The sequence below is a fragment of the Leuresthes tenuis genome, unplaced genomic scaffold (genome assembly GCF_036924035.1).
Source record: "Leuresthes tenuis unplaced genomic scaffold, fLeuTen1.0.hap1 SCAF_11, whole genome shotgun sequence".
Classification (NCBI taxonomy): Eukaryota; Metazoa; Chordata; class Actinopteri; order Atheriniformes; family Atherinopsidae; genus Leuresthes; species Leuresthes tenuis.
Window position 1 is genome coordinate 3,805,625 of NW_027325365.1, and position 11,318 is coordinate 3,816,942.

At 43.2% G+C, this 11,318-nt stretch overlaps 1 protein-coding gene across 1 annotated transcript in view; it reads left to right on the plus strand.

The window, feature by feature from the left end:
* The window catches only part of LOC140317691 (protocadherin-1-like), a 208,883-nt gene extending 197,985 nt beyond the window's left edge, over positions 1 to 10,898 (plus strand). Inside the window, exon 5 of the mRNA XM_072395171.1 lies at positions 7,548 to 10,898. Coding sequence (XP_072251272.1) covers positions 7,548 to 7,978 — 431 coding nt within the window. The 3' untranslated portion in view covers positions 7,979 to 10,898. The remainder of the gene's footprint in view (positions 1 to 7,547) is intronic.
* The last annotated feature ends 420 nt before the right edge of the window (positions 10,899 to 11,318 follow it).

The window sequence follows — 11,318 nt, forward strand, 5'->3', positions numbered from 1 at the left end:
TAAAATTCAGTCTGATAAACACAGTTTGGTCTGCTTTCAGCTGGATGTGACCTGCCACTAATGCTACAAAAATAACTTAGAAGATTATGGATTTCTGCCCCAAACTTCATGAAAAGGCCACAAAGCAAAACATTCCAGCTATTGTAAAAGTGTCCGCTAATGCGTCCATTTGTAGGAGATGGAAACACATTATCCAAGAGAGTTCCACATGAATAGAGAGTGCTAACATCAGTGCAATGAGAGGGAAGGTTAGGAGAGTTCTAGAAAAGCTGATGATTGTAAAATCTTTATGGGAACACAGAGTACAGCACACACTGATACAGCAGGATCCCGCTGAAACTCTAAAGGGGAAGAACACCAAAGACAGGAGTGTGTGTGTGTGTGTGTTATACCAGCATCAGTGAACTGAGGCAGTGTGTGTGATGCTGAATACAGATTCAGGTTTACAGCAGTGTGTGTGTCTGCTGGGTTTTGTGTCTTTCCATAAGTTACACAAATAAAGACTTTTACTATTGTTATTCATGGAAAAAATATCTGCTTACAATGAATAATGTCTTATAGGAGGAACATCAGTCTATTCTAATGATGTTCTGCTGGGAAGGTAGTTCCACCCTCGTGGTTCAGGGTTTTATTCAGGGAGACGGTGGAGTGTCACTGAAAGCCTGTAACACTGAGAATAAAAACAGAATAAGTAGTCAAGGCATAGCGATGATTAAGAAATGGATATTATAAGAAAAGCAGGTTTTCCAGCGTGTCTCCAGGCATTGATCAAACCTTTTAATACTAATCTCTGCTGCAATGATAATCTATTCATGCCACAAGATTATTTTATTTGACGTAGATTTAGATCAATTCTAAAACAGTGCAATTAGGCTAAAATGTGTGCAATAAAAGTCTCACAGCTGAGTTCTGATAAATCTGTAGAAATTAAACCCCTTTTTCAAGATAAACAGCTGCAAAGCTTTGAGAAGCTTCACCTGGTCATCTCTGGTGGTCTTTAAACCTGCAAAGATTTGTGAGGAAGTTTGAACGTTAGGTTTTGGTTTCGTGACAGGCTGTAAAAATGACAGCCTGACTGTCCCATGACCCTTTGAGCAACACGGTTGTTGGTCACCTTTGCACATCACGCGTGTTTGAAAATTGGTCACGTTATACCACTGTGTTCACCTGATTTGGCACAACAACAAGCAGCTCCTCAGAGAATATGAATGCAGCCTGTTCTCATGTCAACATCCTGGTTAGAGCCTCCGGGGAATGAGTCGAAGTCTGTAAACTGTCGGTAAAACTAAGGTGTGTGGGCTGGCGTCGCCACTGATTGCGGCGGGGGAAGCTGTGTCACGTCTTTCTCTTTCTCCTGAACGTCTTTGAGTGTTCAGAGGAGCTGCACCTCCTCTCACTCCACTATTGTTCCCGTAAGATAAATTGGAGCTATTGTCATAGGCAGAGAAAATTGAAGGTTTTCTTGCAGCTTTCACTACAACACAAATCACCCGCACACACACACACACACACACATAAAAAAAGCCAGCTTCAAAGTAATTAAACACATTAACACTTCAAGCATAAGCAGGAAAAAAATAGAGCCTCTCTTTTGTGTACATTTGCTTCAATTTATCACCCCAGACTGAGCGGCGAGAGGGGAAGAAAAAGGATTTAGCATATCTCTGCGACTAAAGTGATGGAGCGGAAAAGAGGAGGAAGAAGAGGAGGAAGGGGATAAGTGGGAAGAGAGAGGCAATCCGCCTGGGCTCTTTACTCTAGTCGACAGCGTAAAATGTCAGATACTCATCTGGAAATTATTTCCATTTCATACAACTGACATCTTCCCAAGCAGGGACTTTGAAATCTAATTAGTTTGACCGGAAAATGGTGACCAAGGTAGCGGAGTGTATTATGCAAAGAGAGGGGCCAACGGGGTGAGTGAGGGTCCCTGGGGTTAACTGGAACTCAGGAGTGTAGATAAGGGCAACTGGGGGAAAAACTCAGGAGGGCTACTCCATTTTAAAAAGCCCTGACTAATAGTGGCAACCTCCAATTCAACGCTACGGCCCCGTGACAGCACCGCAGCTTCGCCTCACCAAGGATACTGTAGAGAGGAGGACAGATAGCACGTTCTCCTCCAGGGGCTACCCCAGAACTTTTCAGACTTCTCATAAGTCTTGACAGGAAAGCTGAAGCCGTCGCTGCAGCAGTTTTACTGTTTGTGCTTCAGGGAACTTTTTAAACTAAAGAGTTTTGTGATGTTTGTCTCCCTGGGGAGGTTGGATTGTTAATCACTGCTGTCATCGTGGCGCCCACAAGCCTGTGTGTATACAGTGAGCAGCAAAATCATCATGATCCTACACCCCCCCGCCGCTAAAACAGCTCCAACACATCAAGGCTTGGACTTTGTAAAGACTTCTGAAGGGGAAAAAAATCAATCTTGCCAGGCTCCAAACTGTCCCTTTGTGACCATAATGTTTTGACCGATCTGCATTCTGTACTGCAGCTCAGGTTGGGAATGGAAACACCCTCAGACAGGTCCTGGAAAAATCACGAAAGGACCTCCTTATGGCTGCCATTTTCAGATAAAGGCTGTTTTCTGCACGGCCATGTGTTCTTGATTACCTGCCGGTATGATTATGCTGTTGATGAATGTGAATCATTGATTATTCATGTGAGGTTAACACCAAAAACTACATATCTTTTCAAGTTTTCTAAACATTAGACCTCTTTTTATTGGAATCAAAAGTAACAACTTATTAGGATCAAGATGGATTAAAACTGAGAAAGAGCCCCTACATGCAGCTGTTAGTAAAGGCTCAACAACAGTGACTGACTGGCTCCACTTGTTTGTTCACATTAGCCTCATGCTTCATCTAATTACAAGTATTAATTTAAAGTGCATGCACTTTTCCAAATGGTTTCTTTGGAAAACTTCCCAGGTAATTCCACGTAACAGACCATCTTGGTCATCAGGTTTTCAGACATTCGCCTTGAAATATTAAAGCTAATATTTGAGTAAGTAATGACATGGATCAAAAGATTTCAATTTCCAATACATATTCAGCACTATTCATGGTTTGGCCGTTATAAGGCCGGTAGCATGGGGCAAGTGTCGTTTATTTATTCCTCTCGAAGAGGAATTTCACAGGCAGGAACCTTTTCCTGAGTTTTTGTGGGTCCTTTCCACTGATCCGTCCACTAAACAGAGCTCTGCAGGAGATGTTTTACTCCAGAAACGGGACAAGTGGGAAGCTAGTACTTTAGGAACTGAAAATTTCTGATTGGTTGAGTACTCCTAGTGTCATACTTCGCTTCTCTGTCTATGTCATCTCGCGTTTAGTATCCACCACAGCTAGGAAAATCCATTGACTTTACGTTGTACCAGAGGAATATTTGTTTGTGTTTGAAAAAAATAAGAAATTCATCATAAAAACGTGAGAAACACTTAAGGGAATCTTCTTTGTACTTTTGGCCTAAATGGAAATGGAAAGATCCAGGGCTGGAACCATCTTTTGTCTTCTTGAGCAAAGCCCCAGTGCGTTCAAGTTCTGGGTGTTTTTTGGTCGAAATGCACCTTAACTTAAAATAAGGAGTTACTTCTCAATGACATGATAAGAATTTTTAGGAGACAAAAACCCAACTGGGATCAAAATGGTGCTGCTGACTTCCAGTAGCCCTGCAGCAAACAGTGATGTGGATATAATCACACTGTTTACTCACAGATAGGTGACAGACCGGAGAGCTGATTACAACCCTCATCCCTCATCCGTTGCAGGCTGAACCCTTCTCATGATGTAGCTCCATTTAGAGTTTGTGGATGGAAATATTTAAAGAGAGAAATGAGGCCACAAATATAAAAGTGGCTCATCCTCTGGGGAGCAACAATGAGTTAAGTAAATATCATGAACACTGAGCCAGTCATTTAGAGCTAATTCGTTTCATAGTAAAATATAATCCTCAAAATCCCCAAAGACAACTCACATGTGAAATTAGATTCACATTTATTTTTGTCATATTTTTTCTTTTACCCTGTTAAAGGGTTTTATGTCCAGTACTCTCTTGTGGGGAAGCTGCTTTAGTCTCCAGAAGGCTCCAAAGTGCAACAAACCACAGCTGCTCTTTCTGTACAAATACACAGAAAGACAGCCTGAAGCTAAAGTCGTCCCAAACTCTTAGAATTTCTGACTACTTCAGTTCAAAAGAATTTCATTTCAGAGGTGCCAATGTTCTCAGATAATAAAATTCATGCTTCACTTTTTTCACTAATGAGGGTCAGCAGCATTAAAAATAGCCGAGTCAGCAGCAACATATTAGCCCTCCTAACATCTCTGATGAAGATCTCGGCCAAAGGAGTCATGGTGGCACCTGCAGGAGTCTGCAGGAAGGCCGCACTGACCAGAGCCATCATTGATCCCACATCTTGGCTACCGCCCACCGGTACTGCCCAAACTCTTCCCCCGCTGAACTCACCAATTAGCCCCAGCTCAAACACAAAGCCAATTATTCTGTGTGCTTGATTAGGAGGAACATGGCCCCCATCAGCCTGGTGGTAAACTCTGTGCTTAGATCTACAGACAGGTTTACATTTTCAGAGTGCTGCCACTTACATTCACACATAAAACCAGGTTATGTTTACTTTGGACAACACTTACTATCGAAGGAGTTGGATAGATTACGTTCTTAAAGCTATTACAAGCCTGTTAATACGTAATACTAAATCTTGGTGTCCTATTGGGCTGAGTATTTCGGTTGCTGAACCTTAGCAAGTAGTTTTTAGTCTTAACTTAATCTAAATGCAACTAAATCCTGCAACAGTGTCTTCAAAAGCACAAAATCGTTTCTCCAGTCAGAGGTTAAACCGGTTTCTTGGCTTGAAGTCTTTCTTTTCTGTCTCCCTGCTCCAAACGTCCTCACTTACCAAGAAGTCAGAGACAGACTGCGATCTGTGTCACAAAGTTCACAAGTGACGAACCCGAAGAGAGAAAGTGGTGAGTGCATCAGGAGGAACATCTGTAACTGGACTCCGATGGGTCAGCACAAAGTCACGCAGATAATACAAAGTCAGAGGGTATGACACAAAGCTTTGGAATCGCTTTACTCAGACTGAGGTGGTTCATGGACTTTTAGATTAAGACCGTAATAGTGAAAGGCCCCGAGTCTCTTCTGTATTTACTGCCTGCTATTCAACCCATTGTGTACAGTGCCAAATTCAGACATCAGTCCTTGGAAGAACAAAACTCGATGTATCTTAAAAGTATCGCCAATAGATTCGTTCTTACCTTAATGACCAGACAGGTTCAGCTTTTTAGGCCAAAGGACAGGCTGAAGGAGACTGCACTGTCTGGTTTTATGATGGGACGCTGAAGATTCAGAATTAATTTAATGGAAAATCAAGTATTTGTGAGGCTCTCGCACTCTGTTCTAATACAGTTTCAGCAGAAACTCTGTAAAAGACAGTCAGTTCGATTGTGGAACTGTAAAGTAATTGCCTGTTTAAGAGCTGTGCAGCAACACATTTCCTGTAAATGTTAAGCCAAGATGATTTAAAAAGAAACAGAACTAAGATAGATAATGAGCCAAGTAAAGAGAACAAAACGAGACTGAAGAGTGAGACCATGTGTCAGTTTGAAAGTTTATTTCAGACTAAACTCACAAAAACTCCAGACATTAGAGATGGAGAGCAGAACTTATGGGTCAAACAGGTCAATATTTGTTTGTTCTGTAGTTGTAAATGTAGACAAACTGCTGACAAACCGAAGCAGGATGCACTGCTGCTGGAGACAGAAGTAGAAATGGGATTATGGAAGAGCCTCCAAAAGTCACGTTAGTCGTCCTGCAGGCCGTGGCCCAGCTGAACTCGACTGCTGAGCAGAGTAAAGTTTGCAGCTTTGAGGGAGCACGTGCTCTGTAAGCGTCTGCTGACACCACCTTCACAAGCAAAGCACTTATTAAGCAGCTGCTCTGAACTCAGACACTCGCACATGACTTAACATTTTTGCAAGCACCTTGGTTTTGCATGGGAAGTGCTTAAAACCCAAAATCCACGGCAGCTGTGAGAATAAAGTGAGGAGAAGGAGGAGGGGGAGAAGTAGTCGGCAGCTACTCAGCACTCCCCGGGATTAGAACGTACACATCAACCTGCAAACAGACAGAAAAGCCGACTGTAGCTCCTTTTGCAAAAAGGAGGCAATGAATTTCAATTATGCATGAAGCGGAGGGCATTTTGAGAAATAAGTGCCACTCCCCAAGAGGACCACCCCCCTCCCCCGCAAGGCTCCAGCCTCCACTACCAAAGAACGATCTAATGTCACGCACAGAAGAAAGGTTACTCTCTGCATATGCATTGATATTTCTGCTTTCATCTCTGACCTTTTTTCCATTCTGAGCTGCGATTTTTTTTCCTGCCCGTTCTCTCGCTCCGAAACTATGGATTACAACAGCAAAAAAATTGCATATAAGATACGGAAATCTAGTATTTCTACTTATCCGTCATCTCTAATTGTGCCATTTCACGCAGGTAAAGAGAAAAGCAATTGGATTTGTGTTATTTTTGCCTTCATTAGATGCTCGTGCGTCACTGATAATGTTTTAACGAACCTGAGCATGTTTGTTTTTCCTCCTTTAATGCAGCTGATCCTGTTTCATGCTCAGCACCCTGTGTTTGATTTGGTTTTCATCTTTTAGCAACAAATTGAGCGATGATCCTGGCACTTTGTGAACTATTAATGACTTTGAAAACAGTGAGCGTTGATTGATTCCCTTCAAATGGACACAGCCCTATGTGTAAATGAAAGGATAATGACAGTTTTAATTAGCGTCTCCAGCCTTGAGCCGTGACTCTGCACACACTTTAGAGTTTTTGATGGGAACAAAAGGACATTTATTAGATCTTTGCACACACAAACAGCAACTTTAGTGAGAGGGAAACCTTTGTCTGTCTTCTGTCAAGTGCCATTTACAGTCAACTTTGACTTTTATTGGTTGAATATCGAGGGAAATGTTCTGCTGCATTTGATAAAAATCACAGCCCAAGCAGACATCCATGGACAAAACGAGCAGAAAAACAGTGTAATGAAATAAAGACGCGAACCAGAAACTGACATGAATCTCAATGTGCAGTAAAATACAGTAAAAAGTCGTCCAGAACATCACAAATGACTCACAGAGTATTCCCATTCTCAGTCCTTTCTCAGCCCCTTTGATAAAAAAACGTGCTTCATAAGTGCACGTTGCACAGCAGCATGCTCCTCCAAATCTAATTCAGCAGGTTTGCAAATGTAATTAAAGGCTCATTCTTCAAAGCTCTACATAAGTCAATCGCACAACAGAGTTACTGAGATCCTGTTGAACAAGTCAATGAACTCTACGAATCCAGAGGAAGGGAGATTGATTATTTTTGGACGAGCATTCGTTGGGTGGATGTAAACTGCACTCCGACAGGTCGGATTATGTTATAAAGGGCCTCTTTCATGGTGGCCACAAAGCTCATCTCCACCTCTGTCTCACAGCTTCCGTTGTGTCCAGGTAACTCATCTCTTCTTTATCTGTTTGTTTCTCTGCAGACCTCAGGTCTCTTCCCGACGTGGCGATGACCGGTAACTGCACCCGCGAGTGCACCGAGTTTGGCCACTCCGACTCCTGCTGGATGCCCGGCCAGCCTTCCCCCAACCGCAAAGTTTCCAAGAACGCCCCGACGCTCTCCACCTTCGTGCCTTACCAGGAGATGGATGGTCAGGAGCAGCTGATGGCAAACGGCAGCCCAAAGCCCATGATGACGGAGGAGCGTGGAACGGGCGGGGGTGGTGCTGGTGGCAGCAGCTCCAAAGTGGCCAACATGAGGTTCATGACACCCTACAGCAGTGCCTACCCCGGGAGCGGGGACTCATCCGGTAAAGACTGTGGGCTGGAGGAGATCCCGCTGAGCCAGGCGGCGGAGTACCACTCAGCTACCACCCCGACCGGCCAGACCGCTAAGAGGGAGATCTACCTGTGAGGGTGCGGTTCTCCACCTTAAAACCTCCAACCATTTCCCACCAATCATCCTTGACACCGTTCATCGCCACACGTCCAACCCCTCACAGCTGCCCCCTGTGCCTATAACTCGCTGTGCCGTAGCACCGACTTCTTCTACCCTTCTTCCTTTTTATAACTGCATCACCAAACAAGGCTTTAGACCCCCACCTTGCCCACTGCCACCGCCACCACACCCTTTAGAAACCAATCCAGTGTAAAAAAGAATAAATTAAATTGAAGAAAACACGCAGTTTGTGCTGCTGCGGAAGGAATGTAAACTACACCTCATCGTTGTGATGATTTCATGGGAAACTATTTAGCTACTCACGTATTTGAGTTGAATTTTTGTGCGTTGCTTTAGGCTTTGTTGCTGTGATGAACACAAAAAGAAAAAACACCTTCAGGGGGAGAAGGGAAAGAACTTCTTGTAAATCCTACTTAAGTATACTGTGTAATGTTATCTATCCTCAATTTTTGTTGAACTTAGTTTTAATTTTTCTCTGTTGACTCCGGAGACAGTTGGAATCACATTTTTTAAGCCAAGTTGCATCAAATCAACCAGGCTTGTTTTTCTAGAACAGCTCATCATTAATAGGAGATGTTTGCAGAAACACAGCTGTTTTCTAACCTCTGGAGCTTAACCTTCTCAGTTCTGTTTATGTTTGCTGTGAAAAGGTCTTTTTTCAATGTACAGAGCTGTAAATACTACAGACAGAAACAGAGGAGACTGCTGTGGCTCTGAGCCGGGATCTGTTCACGTGACATCGCTTTGATGGACTGGAAATCTAAGCGTGCACGGAGAAGCAACATCACAGCGTTCACCGTCACTCTGCAGGAATCTGGACTCTTGAGCATCACCAACGGTGCCGAGTTACAAAGACTTTTAGTTTATTTTTTTTCTCTACGACTTCACAACACGCTGGAATTTGAGTTTACGAGGGGGTGAAAACATCGATGGTGCACCAAAACCATTTCACTCAGAACCGAAAAATGTATTCCCAAAACCAGAATCAGCAGACAGATCATCCATGCTGTTGTCAGTAGTAAACCACCACACTTAAATATGTTAGAAATGGTTTAAAGGAAGGTTTAAAGTCCTGCTAACATCACCCTGAACTGTTTGTTTCCAAGCAGAAACTAGTCCATCCACACAATTAATTAGATGAATAAATTAATTAATGATAATTCCAACAACTGATTGATCAATTCAGTCATTTTCCAGTTTCAGTTTGAGGACTTTGAAACCAAACCTTGTTCATCGTTTGACTGCAGACAACCAGACAACAATGAATGAAAATGACCTTTATTTTTATTCCCGGTTCAGTAAAGCTGTGACATCAGAGAATATTTTGAGTTCTCGTTGAAATCTGAGCGATTCATCCGCTGGGGAGCAGGAATCTGACCAATAAAAATCATGGAAATCTGTTGCAACGATGATGGAAGAAGTTAAAGCTTTTCTATCCCAAACATTGTTAAGGACTGAGTCATGAGTTAAATTAGGAACATCGGTTTCAGAGGAGGAGAAAGGCCTGAGTGGGCCACAGAATGGACAGGCAGCTTTAAAAGTCTGCGGCAGTTTCCAGAACATCCTAACTGCTCTGTTCACTGCAACTGTTCGTGCTTCTGTGGTGACTTTGGTGAATGCTTCCCTGCGGTGTTTTTGAGCTTGAAGAAGAGCTCTCTGTTTAGTGTCGCCGCTCGTTAATTCCCACCTCTTTACCTCGCCAGCTTGAGGCCAAGTCGTTTGTGTTTAGCAGATGTATTTATTAAAGCCGTTAGCTGTGTGCAGCGGGGGAGGCGACCGGCACTTCCTGCGGTGCTGCAGCCGCACAGGACGGCAGGATTAATGACACCTGTACGGGCTTCGGTCCACTAACACCCCCTCCACACAACACAGCGCAGAAACTAATTACAACCCCAGGCTCGAAACATTACTTGCAATAATATGCGCCCGTAAAAGCATGCTGGTTTGGAAGTTCATTCGTTCTGGGCTGCATGTTAATGGCTGCTGAGGATAATGGGATATTTCACTTAAACTGGCTGAGGCTGGTTGGATGAAAGGAAAATCTCAGTAAGAGAGTAAAAAATAAACTCCTGACCAAGTCAGTTGGTCTTTAACTCTTCAAGCAAGAAATCATCCAGAGAGGGGAGATGAGTTCACTTCCACTCAGATCATCCCTGTTCTCTGGAGTGAAGTTGTGTTGAGTGGGTAAATACATTTTGAACTGTTTGGGTTGAAGAGTCTGTTAAGGTGCTTAAGAGAGCATTTCCCCAGCTGACTGGCATCTTAAACACCTCAGTCTGGACTGGCTGAGTTATTACAGTTTATGAAATCAATGTTACAATCGAGAGAAAAACCGAGATGCACACATGCAGGATGGGATGGATGAAGTATTTACAGTAGGTTTTAATCTTAAATCTCTGTGGTTCTATTAAACATTTAACTTGACTGAAGAGGGTTCTGTAGTTTGCAGGTATTTAAACTTCTGGGGTTCTTTAGATCACATGTCATTGGTCATTGACCCAGCACTTTCTGCCCATCATGTGAGTTGTTCAGGTGAATCCGCCCAGAAAGGAAGTCGAGCCTCGTTGAATATTTGATGGCCATCCCACCACCTCTGTGAGGAGATGTATCTTTGAGTTTAAAGGAGCTGGGTTCCTTTACTCTGTTTTCAGACTATCTATCATCTCTGTCCAGAATCTGTCTTTACTTGGTAGGGTATCCCTTATCTTTGACATGCATTTGGACTCGTGCACTTGTGTGGATATTGCTGAGTATCTCTTATTCAGAGGTCTGTGCACTCCTTGCTGCACCAGGCATTACTCAGCTTGTGTTTGGGTGCTTTTTCCCCCCTTTTGGTGAAGCTTTTTTTGTCTGAGTGCTGCTGGGTCTGAAGTGATCTACTTAAAACAAAATTATGTTTTTTCCAGGTTTCTTGATGAAAGCTCAACAGTTTTAAGAGCTTTCCTTATGTGTGTGCTACATTAACGGCAACAATTTTGTTGAGTTTTTGCAACCTAGATGACTCTGAAACTTTGCGCAAATCAGTTACAACCGTAGAGACCTCATGGATGAGACATGAGGCTCTTCAACAATCACTAAGAAGTGGATCTGAACGTCTCCCTTCAGCCCTATCACCTCTTTTCTTTTATGGATCAAGAAGTAGGGCTCATGGAGGAATATGAAATGCCCCCAAAGCTCTGATTGGAGAACCAGATGATGGTGACATGAGGCCTTGCGGTTGGGCCTTTCTTTTTAAGCATGTAGGATTAGGAAGACCTGGAGGACTGAGACAAGACACAGACAACATCTGGGGAAG